The 25878-nt window shown below is 36.6% G+C and overlaps 1 protein-coding gene across 2 annotated transcripts in view; it reads left to right on the plus strand.

Moving 5' to 3' along the window:
• Rnf128 (ring finger protein 128) overlaps positions 1–25028 on the plus strand; it is a 104565-nt gene extending 79537 nt beyond the window's left edge. For both annotated transcript variants that reach the window (XM_036175467.1, XM_036175466.1), the window contains exons 3-7: positions 12243–12314; positions 16950–17032; positions 17997–18093; positions 18854–19022; positions 23611–25028. In XM_036175467.1, coding sequence (XP_036031360.1) covers positions 12243–12314; positions 16950–17032; positions 17997–18093; positions 18854–19022; positions 23611–23744 — 555 coding nt within the window. In that variant the 3' untranslated portion in view covers positions 23745–25028. The remainder of the gene's footprint in view (positions 1–12242; positions 12315–16949; positions 17033–17996; positions 18094–18853; positions 19023–23610) is intronic.
• The last annotated feature ends 850 nt before the right edge of the window (positions 25029–25878 follow it).

Genomic DNA, 25878 nt, shown 5'->3' on the forward strand with positions numbered 1-25878 from the left:
GGATCTCTGTGAGTTCAAGGCCAGCCCTACTACATAGTGAGTTCTAGGCCAGCCAGGGTTACAAAGTGAGACCCTGTCACTAAAAACCAAAGCAAAAGAATTAGGGAAGATTATGTATCCAGAGATATCTTCATTCTGAAGATTATGAGGCATAACAGTAAATATTATACAAATTTATCATGGTATAAGTTTTGGTAATTATTCAGATGAGCCCTCAGGTGTAATTTCTTTATATGGTCATAGAAGATGTTGAAGAGCACACATCATCCTGTTTTTGTGGGTGAAAAACTTCTAAACAGCATGAAAAATACCAGTGGGCTATGAATGAAAATAACCTACTAAGCATTATTAGATTTGTTTCTACTTGAAACACCCTTAATATGAAGTAAAGAAGGTCATGAGAAACCTCATGACACAATTACACTAAACTACTTGTAATGAGCACAGTAACGCTAGAGAATGAAGTAGCCAGCATTTGGAAGGAGGTATAGTGTATATGTACTGACATTATCTAAGGCCGTTGATACTCAGTGACCAGTTATATCGAATTAAATACTAATAAATGAAACAAATTGGGATACTTGGTAAAATAGGGGCCAGAATAGGTATAGCAAGAAAGGCTGGATTTACATTTACTTTTTAAAAGATAATTTTCAAGATTATAAATAATTACATCATTTTCCTTCTCAAAATCCTCCCATGTAGTTCTCCTTGCTCTTCTTCAAATTCATGGCCTCTTTTGTTTTCACATGTGTGTGTGTGTGTGTGTGTGTGTGTGTGTGTGTGTGTGTGTAAAACTATATGTATATTCCTAAATGCATAAATACAACCTGATAGTCCGTATAATATTACTAGTATATATGCTTCCAGGGCTGAACATTTGACATTGGATAATCAGCTCCCTGGAGAAGATTTTCTCCCACTCTCAGCATCCCTTAGTTCTTTAAGGCCTGAAAAGATTTTCCCTTTCCACATTAGCATGCTATTGATGTCAGCTTTGTACATTTACCCTTAATGAACAGTGATTTTAAGAAGAGTAAGATGTAGTAATTAAAATAGATAGGAATGAATCATTTCCAAGAGCAGGAGAAAAATGGAATCCCTTTAACATGTGATGAGCCTTGATAAAATATTCACACAAATCAGAGTAGTTGAAGAGGGTAAGAGCCATAAGACAGGAAGGACTATGAAAAGCCATCTTCTAGGTATCTTTCAATCATGGTAGTAATGAACTCACAGCAACTATGGTTTCTTGTCCTGAGCATGCACAAGACTGGCCCTGTCAGCAGTCAGTCATGGATAGGGTAGGGACTTATGGGGCCTTACTCATCCCTGACGAACTGTTGTTGGCTATTGATAGACTTGGGGAAGGGGAGAGTCATTATCTTCAGTTGCATACCCAGTGATAGGCTCACCAGGTGGATAGTTCCAAACCACCAGTCACACAGACATCCATGGTTAATCTCAGTGGTTCACAAAACAGGACAAAAAACCATGAATGTGGGAAAGAGGATTGACAGGTTTGAGAGGAGATAAGGGAAGGTTCAGGGAAAGAGTAATCAGAATAAACTGTGTATGTGTATGAAATTGTCCAAGGACAAATTTAATTAATAAGCAATAGCTAGGAAATAACTATTTTGAGAAGAAAAACATATGTCATAATAAAACCCATTAAATTTTATAAGTCATATGTAGTAATAAAAATAAGACTAGGTATGAGGATAGAAATAATTTTAATGATAGCCATGTGCTCTGTAATGGAGGGAGTTAACCGTGCTGTACAACAGTTAATGGGAACCTGTAACTATATAGTAATGTGAATTAAGATAGATGATGACGCACTTTGTCCCAACCAACATCAAACCTAAACATGACACAGTCATTGCCACTAGTGATATTTCTCCATAATAATATTTCATACATGAGAAAGATTAATTCTTCTAGAAATGTAGAGTTCTGTGATATCTCTTGGTTTATTTGATAACTAAACCAAACTGTATCATGACAATACTTTGAGTTCTGAGAATGTAGCTTGGTGGTAAAGCACTTCTCTAACATGTGCTTCCATCTAACATACACACACACACACACACACACACACACACACACACACACACACACACACATTTAAAGGCTAGGGATATTTTTTCCATTGATAAACTGCTTGTTTCACAAATGTAGATCCCCAGTACTCATAAAAAAAAAAAAGCCAAGCATGCCAGGGTTTGACTGTAATCCCAGTGCTGGGGAGGAAGAAACAGGAGGATCCAGGCTTTACTGACCAGACAATCTAGCCGAATTTGTGAGCACTAGGCCAGTGAGTGACTTTGTCTCAAAAAATAAGATAAACAATAGACACACTAACATGGAAGGGGAAAATCTCACAGACTTCTACCCCTAGACAGAGCTATGAAATACTGAGAGCAAGAGAAATAGTCTTCCCAAGAGATGAGCACCCTAATTGTTTATTCAATACCAAGTGGTCAGCCCTGAAATCATATGCATATAAGTAAAACTAACTGGACCCAGCAGTTGTATTTATATATAAGGGGAAGTAGGTTGGGATACAAGGAAGACATTGGAAGGACTGGAAAGTGATGGTATTATTTGAAAAGAACAAACAAAAATAAGAAAGAAAATACCTGATGTTAACCTCTAGTCTCCACACACACACATACACACACAATAAAATAATCTTACTGTAATATGGTATAATACAGGTATTATTGGTAAGAGTCAACTCTTGTGTGTAAACAGATCATACAGTAGTCAAATATACAGGGAGGTTCAACTAAGATTTCCTTAAGATGTAATACCAATGGATAGTGACTTCCCTGAAAAGGAATTTAAATTACATAATTTATTACTGTATTTTAAGGCACTCTGGAAAACTGTATTACAAAGTTCAAGTAGCCATAGATCAAAGGGTAAATAGATAATGAAATTGGTGAAGCAATAAAAGATATTTGTGATGGTCTTATAGATGATTGAATTGTTTCCTTGAGCCTCTTCCTATCTTCTGTTGGCTTTTGCACCTATTAGAGGTATTTATTGTCCTTACAGACTCTGTGTGTGTGTGTGTGTGTGTGTGTGTGTGTGTGTGTCTGTGTGTGTCTGTGTTATCTGTGTGTATGTATGTGTTGTACATATTGTAGATATACAAATGTATACAAATGCTATAATATGCTAATATATAATTATATATAACTATATATATATATATATAGCCGGGCGGTGGTGGTGCACGCCTTTAATCCCAGTACTCGGGAGGCAGAGCCAGGTGGATCTCTGTGAGTTTGAGGCCAGCCTCGGCTACCAAGTGAGCTCCAGGAAAGGCACAAAACTACATAGGGAAACCCTGTCTCAAAAAACCAAAAAAAAAAAAAATTATATAAATATATATATAATATAACACTAAAGTATATATAACTAAATCTATAAATATCAACTGAATACTATTTAATGTAATTATATGCTTATATCATAACATGTAATATCAATATAGTATATATAAATACTTAGAATTTACTATAGTAAATGCTTGGCAAATGAAGTATGTATATATAAATACTTTTCTAAAAAGTACTACACTAACTGATGTGTTTTTGTAAAAAGATTTTGATCAAAGACAATGTGAATAGATTGTAAGAGAAGAGGTAACAGAGCAGAACTAGTTGCTTACTCCTTGAATGTTCCCAAGTTAACCATGATTGGACATTAGCCAACGCCAGGAATGTGGCCTTCAAAGTGTCCTTTATATTAGTGATTGATGTATTGTTAGATACGGCTGGAGCAATGAACCATGTTGTACCAGTTTTTCAAGATTGCTTTGCACAACAGTCTAGCTAAATGATATGCACCTGCTTTCATTGTCTGGGTCCTGTGTTTCAGACAGCATGACCAGTTGCAAGGAAGATGTTCCTAGCAATCAGCCCTCCTCACTCCTACCATTTGAGTCTGGGACTCTGATACTCAAATTAGTTCCCTAGGCAGAGATATGCCATACATTCCCTATAGCTTGCTGTTAGAAATAGCAGTACAGTGTACTCTCAGAAGAAGAAGGGCTGAGCTGCATTAATATCTTAAAATTTGTCCTTGGACCTGGTATGTTGCTGGCTTATGTCTGTAATTTCAGCACTTGAAAGGTTGACAGGCAAGAGGGCCACTGAGTGTCTGAAGCCAGCCTGGCTACATAGTGTGTTCCAGACAAGCCTGGGCTGCAATGTGAGACCCTGTCTCAAAAAGCTGTCGTTGAATATGAACTATTGTAAACATTATCTGGAATATTCCCAATTGTAGCAAATTTTATCTTTTAGTTAAATTAACTGAAAAACCCAGTAGCTGCTTACATTTTGTACCATTATTTGTCCATCAAATCTATCATCTATCTCTCTGTACATATGTTTATACATATATATTTATGTATATTTGTGGTTGATGTGTTTTCATCTATGGGTCTATTCTTGCCTACATTTGAGAATTATTCAGTGCCTTTTATACCATGAGAATTTTGGCTCTTCTGTAGAGTAAGTTAAACAAATACTTGTCTAAATGAGGCCTAGCTTCTCAGCCTTTTGACTTTCTCACAGATCAAAAGGAAACTCAAATAATGGGTCTCATAAATTTAATATATTCATATACTTTAATTTTACACTTGTACTATGGTTTTATTGAGACTGGGTTTCACTGTTGCTGGTATTTTTTCATTTGTTTGGTTTGGTTTTGCCACTGTAACAAAGTACCAGAGAAAACTTAAAGTAGGAAAAGTTTATTATGGTTTACAGATTTGAGATTTCAGTCCATAATCACTTAGCATGTCACTTTGGGCCAGGTAAAGCATCATAGCAGACCATTTAGCAAAATTATTCACCGTGTTGTGGTCATGAAGACAGGAACAGGTGGGTTCCCAGCAATCCCTTCAAGGGCAGACCCTCAATACTTGGATTTACCTTCACTCAGACCCACGTCCTAAAGGTTCCATCGTTTTGTAGAAATGCTTCCACCTGGCGACAATACCCTTAGAATATGAGCCTCTGAGAACATTTAACTTGCAAACCATAACAGTTACCCAAGGTGGTGATGAACTTTTGACACAAACAATTCTTTCATCTCAGTTTTCCACAATGGTTCGGACTACAGCCAGCCATAACCATACCCAGATCATGTCACTAATTCTTTCCCCAACTATATTGCTGCATAACTGGCAAATAAAATGGTATCAAATGTTCACCATGCTGATGTGATATGATGTCCATTGTGAAATGATTACCATTGCCAATTTATTCAATTTATCCTTTACCAAACAGAGTTAGCACTGTGTGTGTGCAGGGGCATACATTTTGGTATAATAAGGTCACTTAAGAGCTGATCCCCTAGCAAATTTCAAATAAATGAATTTGAATAGCAGAATTCCAGAATTTTCTTCTCTTTGTAAAAAAGTTAATCTTATAGAAGCAGAGAGTAGGACAGCAGTTACCCGGGGTTGAGAGAAGGGGATATGTTTGCTATGGACTAGAGTCAACTCAAAAGTACAGATTTCAGGCATAACACAAGTTTTAAAGGTGCAGATTATGTTTGTTAAGGCTATAATTTTAGTTCTAGCATATCCATTGGCAAGTTTTCCCTTTCTTCACAATTCTTTCTTATAGTTCAGTTCCTTATACTGCTAATGGTGATCATCTTTATGAAAGTGACCTATATTCCTCTTTATCCCAGTCTTCAGGGTTTTTAGATATATGGGAGCCTATTTAATTGATTGTTTCTCCTCTCCTATAAGGAACACCTTTTTTATCTATCTATCTATCTATCTATCTATCTATCTATCTATCTGTTTGTTTGTTTTTGTTTCTTTTTTGAGGCGGGGATTTTGGGGTATAACAGCTCTGGTGGTCCTGGAACTTGCTTTGTAGACCAGGCTGGCCTTGAACTCACAGAGATCCACCTGCCTCTGCCTCCCAAGTGCTGGGATTAAAGGCGTATGCCACCACTGCCCAGCCTGCTTCTTTCCTTTTTAATTGAAGAAAAATATTTCATAATGTAGAAACTCTTTTTCAGGTATTCTGCATAGGTTTTTGTTGAGCAAGGCAAATTCTCATATGCCTAAATTGCCACATAGCACAGACATTGCATGTGCTCACAGGAATGTATCCTAGGAAAAGAATCCTCTCACTATATATTTTCAAAAAAATAAGCATTGTTTTTATAAACTCTGAGCCAAGATTATGATTTTTTTTAACTTTCATTCTTGGAAAATGTTCTTATTTTTAGCTTTTAATGAAATGTTTGTTTTTTTTAAAGGCAGTGACTTACGTGCAGAAAAATCAAGTTTGTGTTAACCTCTTTCTTGTTTTTGTGTACTCTAGCCCCATTAAGTAATTAGTTTAACTATAGAAGTGATGTTCATATATACATCTCATTTCCACTGAATGTTAAATGCCCTGTGACCAAAACCCAGGCTGACAAATCTCCAGATTGACATATGTTTTACTGAATTTAGTATGAATATACAAATGAACTAAATAGAATATCTTGTGTCCCTTGCAATTTATAAATTGAAAATTATAATAAATAATAATTCCTCTGACTTTATTTTCAGCTCCTTCCCTGCTGCCAACTCAGAAATTCTCAGAACCAAAACAGCAACAATAACCCAAAATTGTGTAGCTGATATATCTTCAGTTACTGGCACTGTCAAAGCTTTTGATTGGTTTGAAAAATGGCATCAAGCTTCTGTTAAGAAAATTGGCATACACACAAAAAGCAGTGCTTTTTTTCCCCTTCAATTCTCAACTCTATTGTCAAATATTCTTAAACCAGCTATGATTTAGGATTGAGGAGGAGGGGAGAGGCTGTTAGTATAATATGCCTATTTAAAACGTTTCTCAAATCACAATGTATAGCAATTTAGAAACAATTTCAAGACTGAATAATAGCTGACTTGGAGGGTTCCCTCCCTTGTTTCTTTCCTTTATCTTCTTCATAAGGAATGCAAAGCCTTTTTAAAGGCTTCTTCTCTAGCACACAATGGAGGCAGTGTACTGCGGTGGAGTGATCAGCAGCTTCAAAGTCAGATACAAGCTGGGGTGGAACTGAATCAGCCTTGCAACTAGCCACCTGTCTGGACTTTAGTCAGGCTTCAGAACCCACTTGACTTGTCTATAAAACTTGGATATTAAAATCTCTATTTCACAAGGTAGTTAATGATTATACGTGATGACACAGATGGAAATCTTAGGGCTGAGCCTGATACATAGTAGGAGTCTGGGAAATGCTCTTTAAAATTGTCTTTCCCCGATGTACTAGAAAAGAGGCTTGAAAAAAATGTCTTGTTTGAGAAAGTGTTTATATTTTTAAATGAAATATTCTCTAAATGAGTAGGCATTGTGGAAATTTTTAAAAACAAACCATTAAGGCCCAGTCCTCTAGCTACTAACAGCCTAATGGGAGAAAGATAAGGACTTAGGAAGCATGTACTTCTCTTGTAAAACTATTATTATTAATTTCTCATATATCTCATACTATGCATTTTTTAAAACACTCGCCCTACAAACCTCTCTGTGATTGCTCCTAGGTCCACCCCAGGCTCTACCACTCCCTGCGAACTTTGTGTTAGATTTTTTTTAACCCACTGAGTCCAATTTGTGCTGCCTGTATATCATAGGTATGGGATTACCCACCGGAGAAGTGATTCTCAAGCTGTGGGTCCAAAGACCCTTTCACAGGGGTTGCAAATCAGATAGCCTGCATATCAGATATTTTTATTACAAGTCATAACAGTAACAAATTACAGTTATGGATTAACAACAAAAATAATTGTATGGTTGGAGGTCAGCGCAACATGAGGAACTGTATTAAAGGGTTGCAACATTAGGAAGGTTGAGAACCACTGCTCTAGGGCATGGGTCATCTAGCAAGAGCCACACCCTTAGAGAAAATTGCCATTCCCTCCCCCAGCACCCATCGACTCTAAATAGTTCCTCAAGTAGGCATGGGGCTCTTAAAGCCCCCCCCCACCTCCATGTTTACTGGCTTGCTCTTGTGCAGGCAACCACAGCTGCTGTGAGTTCATGAGTTCAGTGGTCCTGTCATGTCCAGAAGACATTTCATGCTAGCCATCCCTGACCTCTGGCTTTTACAGTCTTCCTGCTGTACCCTTTAAGAGGTCCCTGAGTTTTGACAGGTGTGATACAGATGTCCCATCTGTGGCTGAGCACTCCACTAATACTTATTCTGTGCATTTTGACCATTGTGAGTCTCTGCATTTACCACCATCGCTGCACATAGGCCCTTCTCTGGTGAGGTCTGAGAGCCGCATAAAATACTCATTTTTATGGAATAAATTTCAAATTACTATTTGAACCAGCCCGCTCGCTGTCTTTAAATGTTGTAGATCTTTATAGATCTTCTATAATCAAGTTTCTTATTTAATAACTTGGCATTTGCAACTTGTCTGGGTGTGTGTGTGTGTGTATGTGTGTATTTCACCCCATTGCCTATTTTTAGCTTGGTATTAATACCAGCTCTTTTGTTTCTTGGGAATAGATTTATACATGGCATATAACATTGCCCCTGGGCCTAAAACTAAAATTAATTTTTTGAATTACAATTGTGGCTGCAATGAAGAAAATTACTTGCTTGGCATTCATGACTAGTAAAGTATAGGCATTGTCATTGGAGACTTGGGAACCGCTAATGTATTGAATTGAATACTTAGGCATGAGAAATCAGAAAATGCAGACCTGAGAGCTTGTTTGGAGGGTCTGTCAGGACAGTAGAGCTGCTCATAGACCCTTGATGAAGGAATGTTCCTGCTCTATAGGGAAGGTTGTCCTCTTCAGCCAAGCATGAAAGTTTGTGAGATACGTGTGGAGGGGTTAGGTTGAAAGGGGACACCAGCCTAGCCAGCCAGATTAGCTGAGTCAACCTTGGAGATGAGTAGGGTGACAGATGTTGTAACTAGATCGCCCTCCCATCCCAGAGTATGTACACTTAATCAAATAAACATGCTAGAGAACTAGCACTTCCTAATGACTTCATTTCTCTAATTGTCTACAGAGCTTGTTGCTTAAACCTCAATCCGAAATGCTTTAAAGACAAATAACAAAGAATTAACAAAGATATATTTGTGGGTATACTATATTCCTTTCTTTTGTTGTCTCTGTTTCCCTTTTCATTTTTTCTCAATGTCTGAGTAGCTCCTGATCTATGTGATAAGGAAGTACTGAGGCTTAGAAATCTGAGCCAGAGCTAGGCCTGTGGGTCCTAGTTGTTCAGTGAAAGAAACAGAGTTTAACAGACCATAGGCTCAAAAAACTGAAAAACTATTAGAAAACAGCTGAATTATAGATGTTTTACTGGACTAGACTCCAGGAATATAAAGATCAAGTTCTGTTTTTCTTCTAGCCTTTAATAGGGCTTTCATTAGCATCCTCGTTAATTATTTCGACCAATCTATGTTTACTGGTTAAGTAGCAATCTGAGAGGGATTTTTTTGTAGGATACATCTTTGGGCATTGAGGACATTATTTACATACCCATACTATGGATTATTTTCTTCCAAAATGTATTTGTCAGAATTATTTATAGACATGTTTCCTGTACCCAGTGATACTTATTTAAAGTAATAGTTTATAGTTTCACTACTAAATATCTTATTGAGTATCTATGATATGTTAGACACTATGTTAGATGTTTTATTTGCATTATATCTAGTTTTCATGTAACATGTATCAGCTGGGGTCCCTGCTAGGGAGCAGACCCTACATGGCGGGGAGCTATTTTATTCTCATAATGAACTCTGCTTCTGAACACCTACTGTTTGCTGAATTTCTGGTAAGTTTATTCATTTTACAGTTCAAAATAAGATTGTGAATCATATAACCCCCTGCAATGCTATCGAGTCCACACAGCATCTACCCTGATGTGAAAGCTATCTCAGCTTCATTTTAAACATACAGTCTATTCACCTGAGACATTCTTACATAGAATATAGGCATATTTTTTTTTCTGAAAGAGAAACATTTATTTGCAACATTATTTTTCCTGTGGCTAATTCAAACTGCATAAGAAGAAAGACAGTCTCTCAATGATTCCACTATTTGTGATCTTTTTTTAACTTGGAGGGTCATCCCACTTGATAATATGACTTGTGCAGGATGTATTAGTCCTTGTTCCTGAGCTTTAGTTTGGTGTTGAATATCCAGACTTATCTAGATATGTGCTCAATGAAACAACTGGGAATCCCTCCTCCTTCCTAGACAGTGGTGGTCATAAGCAGCAGGGTTTCCTAATACTGACTATTGTAAAAGTTGTTATTATCCTCATTTTCTAGAAAAGTACGTAAGCTCAATAATTCAGTGACTTGTTAATGTTATTCTTTAGTCAGTGACAAAGTCAGATTTTGAATCTAGTTCCATTTGAATTCAAATCCTGTGCACTTTTGTTTGAACAAGACCCATTTCAGAAAAGAAACTGGAGAAAGTGTACTTAAAGGTCCTCTGAGCTTTAAAATGGGAAAATTGCTTCAAAAATTCCTAGTGTCTGAATCCATTTGGGAGAGAGGCATACTGTTTTTCCAATTATGATCCCAGGGATGCTATTTTTTAAAGTAGGGAAACACAGTATGTAAGTTTCAGTAATTTGTAGATTTAAGGTCTACTCTACATGAGGACACTAATGTCTGGTATTATAAATCTTGCCAGAAACTCAGGGGGTGGACACATTACTAGTATTTTGCTAAATGGACATAGTATCAAACTGCCTTCTAAATTCATATGTCTAAATCCATAGATGAATGCAATTTTCAGTCCTCATCAGATTTGGGCAGTGCACAGGAGTTAATACTGAACTCACAACTGGTTGAAGTATAGAGAACAAATGTAAATTGGGTACTGAGCCATAAATGGGGCATCTGTATCACACTAACTGACCCCAAGGCTCAGAGAATATCTTAGAAGAGGGAGCAGAAAAATTATAAGAGCCAGATATCTGAGAAGATTAAGGTAAAACAGTATCTTCTGGACATTATAGGACCACTACACTCATGAGCTTATAGCAACTGTGATTAAGTCCATGAGACTTAGACAAGATCAAACCGGTCAACATTCCTCATGGAAGAGGAAGGGCTGGAAACATCCTCCACTAGTTGAACATTTTACAATTGCTTGATACTTGGAATGGAAAGTCAGTTTTATTTAAGTGTGTAGCCCTGGTAGATAGACCATGCTCTAATGCAGCAGTTCACAACCTGTGGGTTGCTACCCTTTTGGGGTCACATATCATATCCTACATAGCAGATATTTACATTACAATTCATAACAATAGCAAAATTACAGTTATGAAGTAGCAACAAAAATAATTTTATGGTTGGGGGAACTGTATTAAAGGTTGAAGCATTAGGAAGGTTGAGAACCATTGCTCTAATGGATGGCCCCACATAGCTGTGAATATATAGGTAACATACAATTGACTCAGTGGGCTATAAGGAAAAGTTTCAGTAATTTGGAAGATTCTGCTTAATAGCAGATGAATGAGATATGTATTATGGTTAATTAATTTGTGGTGCGTGTGCCAAGAAGTTATTTGCAATTGATACCTGCTGGGAAATAAAAATAAGTTTTCTCCACTGGAGTGTAACTGGGTATATCAACCACACTCAAGGGCAAGCCCCATACCCAGGAGTAGCTAACTAAAACAAAACAGACTGATTTTTGTTTTATTTTGTACACTTTTTGTTTTGCTTTGGACAGGGAGGGAGGTAATGGAGAGGGTCTGAGAAGCAGTGAAGGAAAGGAAAGAATGTGATCAAAATATATAAAAATGTTTAATTAAAAAATTGTGTGTGTGCATGCATGCATTTGAACATGTGTGTGGAGGTCAAAGGTCAAAGACGACTATCTTCCTCAGTTGCTATCCGTCTTATTCTCTGAGCCAGAGTCTTTGACTGAACCTGGAACTCACTGAATCAACCTGACTGACTGGCTGGCAAAGCTCTGTGATCTCCCTGTTTCTAGCTCCTCGATTCTGGGATTAGAGTCCCACACTCCGGTGCCTAGCTTTTCTGTGGATCAAACGTAGAGCCTTTTGCTTGCAGAACAAGTACTTTACCAACTGAGCCATCTCCCCAGCTGAAGATTTTAATTTCTAAACTTTTATTTGGATTGTAGCTTTGACCAATTAATATTATATCACTATAGCTTTTCTCATACTTCTTTTAAAAATACGTCTTCTAATATTTGTTACAGAGGCAGTTAAAGGCAGATGCTAAGAAAGCTATTGGAAGGCTTCAGCTGCGCACTTTGAAACAAGGAGACAAGGTACTTTTGCTACTTTTAAAACAATCATACCAGGCCGTTCTTTAAATGACCTTCTCCAATTGTCTTTTCATTAGCATTTATATACCTCATTGATTATTAAAATTTGAGTCAATACTGAAACTAGAATGTATAATGGCCCCCAACTGTACCTAGGTACTAATCACTGGCACCTGCAAATGTTACAGTATCAAGCAGAAAGAAATTGCAGATAGGGAAATTTTAAGAGGGAGATCATGCAGGACTATTTAGACAAACCCTAAATATAATCAGAATCCTTATAAGCTGGAATAAAGGAGGAGGTCTGACTGCCATCCATAGGAGGGTTGCAATGGGGAAAAAATGTGGAGTGTTCAAGGAAGAGGCCATTAAATGGAATGTAGGAGTTCTCTAGAAGCTAGAAAAGGTAATGAAAGGTATTTTCTCTGAAGTCCCCAGAAGGAACGTAGTACTGCCAACTCCTCAGTTATTTTTGATTGCCACAAAAGATTAGCCGTGCAAATGTAAGCCAACAAGTGAAGGTAATTTGCAACAGCAATAATAGAAAACTAATATCATGCTTCAGTACAACTTTATTCAATGTCCATTTTAGATTTAAGACAGTTGAAAACCCACTGATGAGGAAGGACATCCCAAAAAACTTGTAGGACATAGTGAAATAAAGATTTACCATTTATAACACCATCAGAAGCATTAAGATCTTCAAAACAAATATTCCAAATGTGTACAAGATTTATATGTTAAAAATTGTACAACACCAATGAAAGATGTTACAGGATCTGGGGATTATAGCTCAGTGGTAGAGCTCTTGCCTAGCATCCTTGAGGCTTTGAGTTCAATCATAAGTATGGAGAAAGAAATCAAAGAAAATATAAATAAATGGAGATGTATATCATGTTTATGGATCAAAGACTTCATTGTTAAGGTGTCAGTTTATCTTTAATTAACCTATGCGTAAGATAAGAGTTTCAACAAGAATTTTCATGAGATAATATTAGAAAAGCTCAAGAACTAGTGTAATCAAAGCAGTTTTGATGAATAAGAACTGTAGAAATTGAATGTGCTGTGTCACCACTCTAGAGATGATGGGTCCTGGGAGAATGGAGCTGATAAATAAGGCAGACTGAAGTCTCATGTAATAGCCAACTTTATTCAGAGCACCTGACAATTTATACTATGGAGGTTCACATGAGTAAAGTTCTCATGAGTTCAAGCTGTATACAATTGCAAGGACAAGCCACATGTGGCAAAAACATGTTTTTCCATAGAGACATATAAAAATTAAGTGAATAATATCAGCAAGCAATAATGAGCAAGCTGAAGTGAACTCACTCCTATCTACTACACCTGAGAGGAGCACAAACCCACATTCCAGGAGCAATTCAGTGTTTTGAAGAAACTGAGGTCACAAAACTCTGGTCTTGTTTTTTTTTGGAGTGTTCTCACAAGCACTTAGAATTTTCCTCATATGACTTCATTCCTGGACCTTGTACATGCCTTCAATTCTAGCATCCAGAAAGCTGAGGTAAAAGAATTGCAAGTTCAAGTTCAGCCTAGGCTACAGAGAAAGACTTTGTCTCAATATAGGGAGGATTTAAAAAAACAAACAAACAAAAAAACTTCAAATAGTAATTTACCCCCCCCCCCCAATTTTCAGGATTATTTTAAGGCTGTGTCTGTGGGGGTGTAGAAATGCTAGATTTATAAATGAATGGTACAATATACAATCCAGAAATGGACCCACGTGGCCAATTTTATTTTTTAATGAAGATCCAAAGGCAATGAAGCAAGGAGAACTCTGCAGTGATGATCAGTCTTAGTTAAGGTTTCTATTGCTATGCTTAAAGCACCATGACCAGAAGCAACTTGGAGAGGAAAGGGTTTATTTAGGTTTATAGTTCTATATCAGTCTATTACTGAGGGAAGTCAGGACAGGAATTTAAACAGGGCAGGAATCTGGAGGCAGAAACTGATGCAGAGGTCATAGAGGAGTGCTGTTTACTGATTTGCTGCCTCATGGCTTGCTCAACATGCTTTCTTATAACACCCAGGACCACCAGCCCAGAGTGACATCACCTACAGTGAGCTATGCCCTCCCATATTAACCATCAATGAAGAAAGTGAAGCACAGGCCAATCTGGTGGGAACATTTTCTCAATTGAGATTCCTTCTTCCAAAATGACACTTATGTCAAGTTTTTATAAAACTAGCCAACATAGTATCCTTTTTAAAATACCTCCATTCTTCATACAGCGTAAAAATTAACTCAAAACAGATTATAGGCCTAGATATAATAAGGTCTTACCTATTGATTCCTTAGAAGTCTTTGAAGAAAAATAATTCATGATGTAGGTGAGATACATTAATAATTTTTATATGTGACACTAAAAACAAGTCCACAGAGAAAACGTGGAATTTGACTGTCAAAGTTTATGAATTTCTGTTTGTGGGCTGGCAAGATGGCTCAAGAGTACTGGCTACTCTTTCAGAATACCCATCTTCCATTCTTAGCACTCCCAACCATCTGTAACTCCTGTTCCAGGGGATCTGATACCCTCTTCTGCCTTCTGCAGGCACCAGACATACACATGGTGCACAGACATAAAAGAAGGTAAAACTTACATACACATAAACTAAACTAAAATAAAAAAGTAAAAAATTCCTATTCTTGTCGGGCATGGTGGGCACATCTTGTAACCCCAAACTTGGAGGCATAGGTGTCTCTCAGAGTGAAGCCAGCCTGGTCTACATAGCAAATTCCCAGACAGCTAGGGCTACATAATGAGATCCTGTATCAACTAAACAAACAAACAAACAAACAAACAAACATGGATTTTTGTTATTTGAAAGACAGTTTTTAAAGGAAGAAAACACACGGTACAGTCTTGGAGAAAATATTTGCAAATTGCATATTTATTGAATGACTACACTTAGAATATAATAAAAACCTCTTGACTCAACAACAAGAGGAGCAGCCTAATAAAAATATAGACACAAACCTGTGATAGAAAAGCAGAGAGGAGATTGTAGGGAAGGGCTATAAAGGTACAAGAGGGGTCAGGGAGATGGTGGAGAATCTAGGAGGGAGGAGAAAGCTTAGGGGAGCAGCTGGACCAAATAAATTTAAAATTCCACACTGAGGAGGCTGGAGAGATGACTTAGTGGCTAGGAGCACTGGCTGTACTTCCAGAGGACAAGGGTTCAATTTCCAGCATGCGCATCATGGCTGACAAGCATCTAAAACTCCAGTCCCAGGAGATCCACTGCCCCCTTCTGGCATGTTCAGGCACTGTAAGCATGTGGTATACAGCTACGCATTCAGTCACTCATACACATAAAATAACAAATAAAATAATAGAAAAACACTACAGTGAAACCTAATACTAATATGTGCTAATTACTTTGAATAAATATGTGCTGAAGAGATGGTTCAGTGTTTAGGAGCATTTTCTGCTTTTACAGAAGTCCTGGGTTCAATTCCCACCTCCCATTTGGTGGCTAACAACAATAAAAATATGTTTTAAAATTTAATAAATATAGTAAGTATACTAAACAGATGTTTCACCAAAGGAACATATGGCTGAGAAGTATACAAAAGAATACCCAATGTCACTGTTCATTAGGGAAATACAAAATTAGAACCACCTGTGTTACCAGTATACCTTCCTTAGAATGACTAAAAGTAATAACACCTGGAAAAGACAAGACCTGATGACTATGTACAACCTCTGGGATTCTTATGTATCATCTGGTGACAATACTAAATGATCATGTCTACCCTGCAAACCAGATTAACAATTTCTTGTGAAGTTAAAAAATGCATTTACCATACTAGATATTTACTGTAAAGGAAGGAAACTCCTATATCCCCATTAAATTCCTAACATAGTTATTAGTAATTCTTTCCAAACTGGAAAGGATCTGAATTCCCATCACCTGGTAATGGATAAACTGTGGACTAGTCATACCATGGAATACAATTTAGTAGTAAAAGGGTAAGCAAGTCCTACTCCACCTACAACAATATGTGCGAATATCAAAGGCCTTATGATGAGTGAAGGGAGCAGGACTCAAAACTTAGATAGTACGTGATCCATTTATATGGCATTATTTTTAAAGCCTAAGGTGTAGGGACTGAAAATATAACAGTGATAGGCAATGGTTGGGAATGTGAGGAAGGCTTAGTTACTAAGGGAAAATAGATAAATTTATTGGGGGTAATGTCATTATTCTATATCTTGCTTGTGGTGTGGATATATTACTACATATGTTTTTCAGAATGTGCAGGACTGTAGACCAAATGACTGAATTTTACTATGTGCAAATTACACCTTTTTTTTTTTAGAGAAAACATAACTATGAAAACATATACATGTCTTTCTTCTGTAAATTCTAAAGTCAAGAGAAAGCATGGAAGTCAGTACTGTATGGTTTAATTTGTTCTTTCTCCATTTTGTTGACTTTTATTATTTTGTCTCTTCCAAACGTCAATAAATTGAAACTTCATAGCTGCATACTCAGTAATGTTTCTCTCTCTATAGGAATTTCTAGGTGTTAAATGCATGTACATATGCTAGTCCAGTTCTGAGGTTTACTTTACTTTTTCTCGTTTGAGTAACAGTAACTATTTGTTCTTAGGAAATTGGCCCTGATGGAGATAGCTGTGCTGTGTGTATCGAGCTCTATAAACCAAATGATTTGGTGCGCATCCTAACCTGCAAGTAAGTTTCATCTTCTTTCATAGCCAAAAATAACTTCCTTAAAAATTAGCATGACGAAGGAAAACTATTTTAAATGCTTCCAAATTGATATAGCACTAACATTGAATTATAGTTTCCAAAATCCAATCCAGTACAATTTGTTCTCCACAGTTTTTCTCTCTGCAGGAAACCTAGTCAGCAGTGTGTATGTGTGTGTGTGTGTGTGTGTGTGTGTGTGTGTGTGTGTGTGTGTGTGTGTTGTTAGTACTTGATTATTTATTTTAAACTCATTCTAACATTCCTATTGAGAAAAAATAAAAATCAACTTAGTGGCCTATTTTGAAGTCTTTACTCTTTAGATTTTTAAAGTATTATTCCAAGCCGGGCGGTGGTGGTGCACGCCTGTAATCCCAGCACTCGGGAGGCAGAGGTAGGTGGATCTCTGTGAGTTCGAGGCCAGCCTGGTCTACAGAGCTAGTCCAGGACAGGCTCCAAAGCTACAGAGAAACCCTGTCTCGAAAAACCAAAATATATATTTATATAATTCCTCTCCAGAAGGTTAGTCTTCTCTCAGCTATTAAATAGAGGTATTGTTGGAGCACATTTCATTGCCTAAAGCATTGGTACTGTGTTGTACTCAGTAGTATATCATTCTGTTCCTGAGAATGATGATTCTATTTTAGAGTTAGGGAACTGATCATTTTAATATTGTAACATTTGAAGTCCAGCAGCATTAGCCATTTTCACGTTATGAATACTAAAAATAGTTTTTTGAGGCTAAAGTAATGGGGCCTCTATATTTAAGAGCTCTGTATTCTGAAATCTCTGAAATCTGTTCTGTGGCCCCTTTATTAATGGTAAGTTTAAAAGGGAAAAAGACATCCTTGCAAAGGCTAATTGTAATCTCTGTGTGTGTGTGTCTGTGGCAAATTGTTGTTGCTGTTTCACATCTTATAACTACATTATCTCTTTTCTCTTTTATTAGTCATATTTTCCATAAGACATGTGTGGACCCATGGCTTTTAGAACACAGGACTTGCCCCATGTGCAAGTGTGACATTCTCAAAGCTCTGGGAATTGAGGTAAACGTTGCTATATTCTTTTTATGAAGGAACTTCAGCAGTGTGGTATTTATATTCCTGGGCCTTCATGAAAATAACATCCTTCTCTCTCTGAGTAGGTAATATGCAAATCATTTAGTTTATACCCCAAACTAGACATATTTCTTTCGAAGACACAGAGAAGTTCCTACCATCTTGGACATATTCATGTTCCTTCTTCTCCCTTCTCAAGTGTACTTATTATATGGATCAGAATTAGAATTGTAAACTACCAAACTTATCTACTTTTCTGCTTTAACTCTGCAATTATTACATAGTTACAAATTTGTCATTAAGTAAGCATGACAGTTTGAGAAAGCATAATAAAATTATAATTTATATTTGTAAATGAAAAACTTATCTTCAAGATAAAATAAATGACAACTCAATAAAATCTTTTTAACTTAACAGAAGTATACAGATGAGAGCAATTTTCAGCTCTCTTTTGGGACAGAATAATATGTATTAATGTATGCTGAGTGCCTACCTTGTACCAGCCATTATGTTTTGAGGTGAAGGGATAAACCAAATGAAGACATATGCACCCAGTTGTTAGAGCCGATTCCTACACTAGCTACCATGACTGGGGCCAGCAAGAGATTTTTGTGACATGAAAATGGGTTAGAGGTTTATGAGGCTAAGAAGTATTGCTCTGAGTTATCACCAATGACAGCATCATAATCATATGTCAATATAATGCGTGCACTCCAAAAGTCTTAATTTGTTTGAATGCTTTCCACAGGTGGATGTTGAAGATGGATCAGTGTCTTTACAAGTACCTGTTTCCAATGATGCATCTAGTACTGCCTCTCCCCATGAAGAAGACAATCGCAGTGAGACTGCATCATCTGGATATGCTTCCGTCCAGGGAGCGGATGAGCCGCCTCTGGAGGAACATGTGCAGTCAGCAAGTAAGCACATTACTGAAGAGCAGTGACCTCATCACAAGTAGCCCACTGTGGGCCACACATCTATCCATGTATTCTTGCTTTTTAGTGGTGGTTCCATTCATCCATTATGCCATTTCAGTTTTTTTTTCTATTTAAAATGATGCAATGAAAGATGTGCTCCTGCCATAAAGCATATGCATATTCAAAGAGCACATACATATTCAAATATTCCTAAAATAGATGGCATGCCGGAGGAATTGGGATTATTCATAAAAGAAGAGTTTTGTTGGAAAGCTGCTCTCTGGGCCATTTAAATGTTGGCTCATTAACTTCTTACTGGGGCAAAGGAGAACCTTTAAATTTTAGAAGCCCTTGTTTATTGCAGATAAATCAGAATGTGGGATAAATGACTGCTGAAATAATAGAAGGACTTGATTTACAGTGGTTAGGGTTATGCCTATCTTCTCAGGATTCCATCTTGTGCAGAGGAAAGTAGGTTTAACAATGGTATGTGCTGCCACCTGTTGACTTTCCTAGGACATGAGTCAATTGTTGGAAACAAAGATTGAACATACGAATTTTGGGATTCATATGGGTTATTATGATAGTTTAGTAATTTAATATGAGTGGAGAAATTTGGGGGGTTATTTAATTTTGTTACCTTTTCCTCTAAAACTATCAAATCTCAATATAAATTATTTTTCCTTTCTCTAATGTCTTTTTCCATGTTTTTCTTGGTTTGAAAGTTTTCCCTCAGTCCTTACCTTGAAGTAACCTAATTTTAGTGTAAAAATGGAAGACACTAATTACCACAATGGCTTGTGAACATTTCAGCTTTCCCTGACATACCTTCGCCCTATGTAGGTTTATGGGTGCCATAAATACCATTTCTGAAGATGTCATGAGGCATACAACCACGTAAAAGCAAACTTGGTATTTCTTGCAATCTGATCTCCAGACATTTCCTTGAGTACACACATAGGAATGTTAATTATCTGTGGATTGTTCTAGCTGTAATACTGAGTCATTGTTTTTTGTCATGATAATCTTGTGTTCCCATAATGGTATGGTAATAGAAGTTGGTGAAGATAAAAGATAATTTCATTTGTGCTAGTATTTTTATATAAAAATTTCATCCTACTTGATTGTGTTCAGTTATTGCGGGGATTTTTTGGGAGGGTGGTAAAGTAGAGAGACTTTACAGATCATTTGAATAGCAAATGAGATAATGATCCATGATCCTCCTGGATTCTTTCCTGGATGAATGCTAGTGTGTTGCTGAAAGTTTTTCTGTGTCACAGCCTGGCCTATGGTAGGACAGATCTCTCTCACCTGCCAGTCCCGCAGCTACTTGGACCCAAGTAAACACATAGAGGCTTATAATCATTAAAACTGCTTGGCCATTAGTTCAGGCCTACTACTGACTAGTTCTTACACTTACACTTAAACTCAGCCCATTTCTGTTAATCTATATGTTGTCACATGTTCTGTGGCTTTACCTGTGTGCCATTACATGCTGCTCCTTGGACAGCGGGCTAGCCTCTCCTGACTCAGCCGACTTCTTCCCAGAATTCTCCCTGTCTGCTTCTCCTGCCTATACTACCTACCTGGCTACTGGCCAATCAGCATATTCTTTATCAACCAATCAGAGCAACACATTCACAGCATACAGAACATCCCACAACACTAGTGACACCACTTTTGAGGCCTTAAGGATTCTTCTCTCAATCCTTAGTTACCTTAGATTCTTCACTCTTGCTTTCCTGTTGATTTAATTCCTTTGCTGTCCTCTAGGTTTGAGCTCTTTGCTTCCCAGTCTAATGTCTGCTCCCCCTTTGAAGACCTGCCTCCCAGACTTTTTGAGAAGCCTTTATTTCACATGCACATCCACAAATTTTTATTAATACATTTAGTGTACTAAGTTGTATCATAATTTTTACTTCCTCTTAGTGAGGAGGGCATCTTATATTAACTCAGCACATGTTGCTATCTAAGATATGTGTTGAATAAACAACCACTTAGGTCACAATCAATTTTGCCTGTGATTGCATATTGCTCATTTGGGGAATCTTACATATTTGTCACTGATAATTACAATGACAGTTGATTTTTATAATTGCAAATGCATAATTACTTCATCTATGTAGTACATCATTGGGATCAGTTCTGTTAGAGTACTAGTCTTCAAAATTAACCAACTACCTAATTTCCCAGAGGACTTGTTGACTCATTGGAGTGGGGCCTGAAAATTTGTATCTATAGCAAATTTCCTGGTAGTACTGATACTTCTGGTACAGAGACCACACTGTGAATCTATCCAGCAAGGCCTCTGCTTGTCAGCTTGACTGTACATCAGAATCACATGGAAAGATTTTTTTTAAATATGGCATATAAACAGCACTTTAGATCAATTACATAAGAATTCACGAGGGATGGGGCCTAATTACAGGTAGTTTTATTTTCAATTTTGAAATAACTTCACATTGACTGAGAAAATAAATTTCACTAATAGTGCAGAGAATGCTCGTCTATCCTTTTCCTGGCTTCTGCAAATTTGAACATCTTAGATAACCATATACTTTTATGGAGCCCAGAAAATGAACAAATGAAATATTAACTACAGAGCTTAACTTCACCGGTTGGCCTACACATGTCCTTTTTTCTGTCTCAAGATCCGACACTCGGTGTACTTGTACGTCTCCTTGATCTCCAGTCTATGACGATTCCTTAATATTTGCCTTTCATGAGGTTGATACTTTTGAAGATCACTTATCGGTTACTTTATAAAATGTTCCTTTATTTAGCCTTGTCTGCTGCTTCATGATAATTAAATCACTGTCCATTTCTGGTAAGAATGCCAGAGAATGCCCCGGTCAGCAGCACATATTATGAGGCACACAGTGTTCTCATTACAAATGATTTTAACTTTGTTCACTCAGTTAAGCATTCTGTCTGCCAAATTCCTCCCTTTAAAGTTACTGTTTTCCATTTGTAATTATTAAATATCTTTTTGATAGATGCTTGGAAACTATGCAAATATCTTGTTTCTCATGGGTCCTTTACTGGCCAACTTTAGCAATAATTGGTATTTCATGTTATAATTATTACTGAACTATTCGCCAGATAGTGATTTTCTATTTCTGTCATTCTCCCCACACATAATAATTTTAAAATTTAAGGAAGAGCTACTCCTTTTGTATTTTATTCAGCTATTGGTAATAGAGTGAGATCACAGATACTTATTTCATTCTTTGTTTAGTTTCATGATTTGTCCATTGCTCATAAATTCTTCATTTCTGTCTTCAGAAACTTATTTAAGTTGGGTTCTTTATTCTTTTGACTTCCTTACTTTCTGGTACCATAGTATGCTTTCAGTCTTAGGTTGACTTTTTTCCCAAGTAGTAAATATTTATGGTTTGAAGGCCACATGTATTTCTGTTGCATATTCTCTTTGTGGATCTCTTTGGAGAGGGGTTGGTTTGTCTTGAGAAATTTTGTCAAGTGTGAAAAGCACTCTTAATTGTGGTCTCAGCTCTGTGAGTTATAGTTTGCTGACACTTAGGCTAGAATCTAGGGTTAATTTTATACACTCCCTCATCCCCAAATCTGCTATTTCTTCAAGAAGTCTCTTTGTGGATATTGATATATCAAAAGCAAGATTTGGGCAGTAGGCACAGTTATTGTCACTGGGTAGTTATTACAATCAGGTCTTTCAAAGAACAAGGCTAGGATAAACATCTCCTCACAAAGCTTTTCCCTCGTTTCCTTTCTCTGTTCCTCTCCCTCTTATCTGGAAGACCCTGGGTTTATCCTGCTGGATGTATGTGATTGCCCCACAGCACAGGGCTCATTCTCAACTCTCCTACTGGCCTCATTTGAAATTCCTTTTAGTGACAGTGAAAGGAGAAAGTCTTTCCTTACCCACAATTTGTTTACTTCACCTCTCAATTCTAGAATAACATAATATACTTTCAGTAACTACTCTACACCCCACATTATCTTTAGCTGTCTAGCATGAAGTTCTTTAGCTGTTTTGTCACCCCTCCACCTTTTTTCTTTTAGGAAGGTTATGTATTTTGTTTACTGTACCATTAGGTTCAAATAGCCCAAATGGTAGTAATATGCAGCCAGGTTTAAGAGCTGTTACATTTAGGAAATAAAAAAGTAATAAATGTAACTTTTGTCCTTAATGAGCCCATAATTCATGTAAAAGTAAATAAATATACATGAATCAAAAATATGAATCATAAATCAATAATGCCATAGGTGCCTTATGTGAAACAATATAAATTATGATCTTTTTTTTTTTTTTAGAGACAGGATCTCATACTGTAGCGTAGGCCTGCCTGAAATTTACTATGTAGTTCAGGCTAGCCTTGAAAGCACAAGAATGCTTGTTCCTTGACCCTCTGAATGCCATGAATATAGGAGGGCACCCCACATTGGGTTTTTAAAAAGTCATATAGTATTAAGGAACAAAGAGTTGGTATAATCATCAGAGTATAATATCATTGAATGAAGACGCCCTCTTGGAAATGATGCAAAATTCTGTCATGAAAGGAGAGAAAGAAGGGTGGAATCATCTTACAATTTTCCCTTCTGTTTCCAGATGAAAATCTACAACTGGTAAACCATGAAGCAAGTTCTGTGGCCGTGGATGTTGTTCCTCATGTTGACAACCCAACCTTTGAAGAAGATGAAAGTCCTAATCAAGAGACTGCTGTTAGAGAAATTAAATCATAAGAAATCCTATGTCAATAGAAACTTGAACCGTTAGTAATAACAGGACTGCCAATCAGGGCCTAGTTTACTATTAATGAACTGGGTAAAGTTAATAAAGCAAGAATGACACTAAAGTGCTGACATGAATAATATGACACTATAGTTAAATGGCTTAATGTATTTAACCTATTCACTTTTTCCACAAACTCATTATAATGTTTTCATAGGCAAGTTTCCTCTTGATGATAGTGATAGCAACATTTTTAAACATTCAGAACTGTCTACCAGTAGCCAGGTTTTTCATTTATAACAACTTTCTTATAAAAATATGTTGCTTTAAATATGTGGAATAGCTGTCATCACTTTATTTTATGATAGTATCATAATTAAATAATACTACTACTTTAGCTTGGGCTATTTGTGTCAGGGTTTGTATCCAGGTGCTTATATTGATCTGGAATTGTAAAAAGCAATGCAAACTTAGGCTAGTACTTCATGAAATGTCTATTTAAAGTACATTAAGTTGATAGAACAAGATTAAAGCAAAATACTCATTTTTAACTTTTTCTTTTAATTAAGCTGTGTATGTATCTCATGTGAGTTTGAGCATAGTTTGTCAGAAAATATGAACTGAATTGGTTGATCAAGTATATGAGTGACACCACACAAGATTATAGACACAAAAAGTTTCTTACAAAAATATTGTAAACTATTTCTCAAACTTGAAATTTTCAAAAGCACAGAATAGAAACTACCATAAGATTTGAAGATAGTAATAGCAGAATAAATCACAAAAAATTGGTAACTGGTTACTGTGCAGAATCATTTACAGGAAATGTTCTGTAAGATTTGTCTGTGGAAAGTATTTTCCAAACAATGTTGGCATTGAAAATTGAGTTTACATTTGGCTTAATAGGGTCTAATTATATTAAATTTAAATTCTATCCATATATCTATAATTTTGTGAATGCATTTTGTTGGTGTTTGAAAAAGAATTAAGGGAAGGGGGATTTCCAGGTGCCTTAATATAAAGTTTGAAGCTTCAACCACCAAAGTTAAATAGAGCTATTTGAAAATGCACTTTATTTCTATTTTGTGTGGCTTGTCCATTAGTTTTGTTCCCAGTGAGTGAAAATTCCAACAGAATTTAGACAAAAATAGAACAGACATGTATTTTTGTTTGCTGAATATATAATGGATAAAACCATTGCATTCTTGTACACTGATTTGAAAATGCTGTAAATATGCCCCGATTTGTACTGATTCTCTTTAAGTATGAAATGTAAATAAACTATTCCAATGAAAGATTGCATCGGATGTTCAATTTAGATATCATATACTCACCTTTGTATATAATACGCCTAGTTTTGAGAGGGAGGAATAGTTGGATGTAAATGATCATTGATATATTTGATTATTACAGATAAAACTTCTACTGTGATCTTTACATATGGCTTCAAAAAGAAAGGGAAGAGCTGCCATTATGATCTCACTGAACAAACTGTGAAGTAGTTTTAGATGTCAGCAAAGTAAATAATAAAGCTGATCAGTAATAAAATACAAGGTTAAAATATCTTGATGCTAACCTGTATTTGCACTGTTTATGATATGAAGATCGTTTCAGTATTTTAAAGCTTTCTTCCAGTTTTCTCTTTGGACTGTATGACTGATAGGATGTTAATGAGTCAGAATATATCTTGTCATTTGTAAAACTTTTTAAGAATACACAGATGCAGCCAGGCAGTGGTGGCGCACGCCTTTAATCCCAGCACTTGGGAGGCGAGGCAGGCAGATCTCTGAGTTTGAGGCCAGCCTGGTCTACAGAGCGAGATCCAGGAAAGGCACAAAGCTACACAAACAAACCCTGTCTCGAAAAACCAAAAAAAAAAAAAAAAAAAGAATACACAGATGCTTAGATTACCGCAGGACCACAATGAACAAAATCAGTGTACACATGTTTTATGTGACGACATGCCTGTAGTATGAGTATTCCCTATATTTTTAAAGAGTTTAAGTTTTGTGGGGGTCATTTTGAGAGAGGTATTTTTTCCATCTAAGGATTTATTTCTTTTTTAACAAAATAAAATATAATAAGATAAAACAAAAAACATCATATGGAAGTTGGATAAGACAAGCCAACAGAGAAATGAAAGAG

This window comes from Onychomys torridus, chromosome X (genome assembly GCF_903995425.1).
Source record: "Onychomys torridus chromosome X, mOncTor1.1, whole genome shotgun sequence".
NCBI lineage: Eukaryota > Metazoa > Chordata > Mammalia > Rodentia > Cricetidae > Onychomys > Onychomys torridus.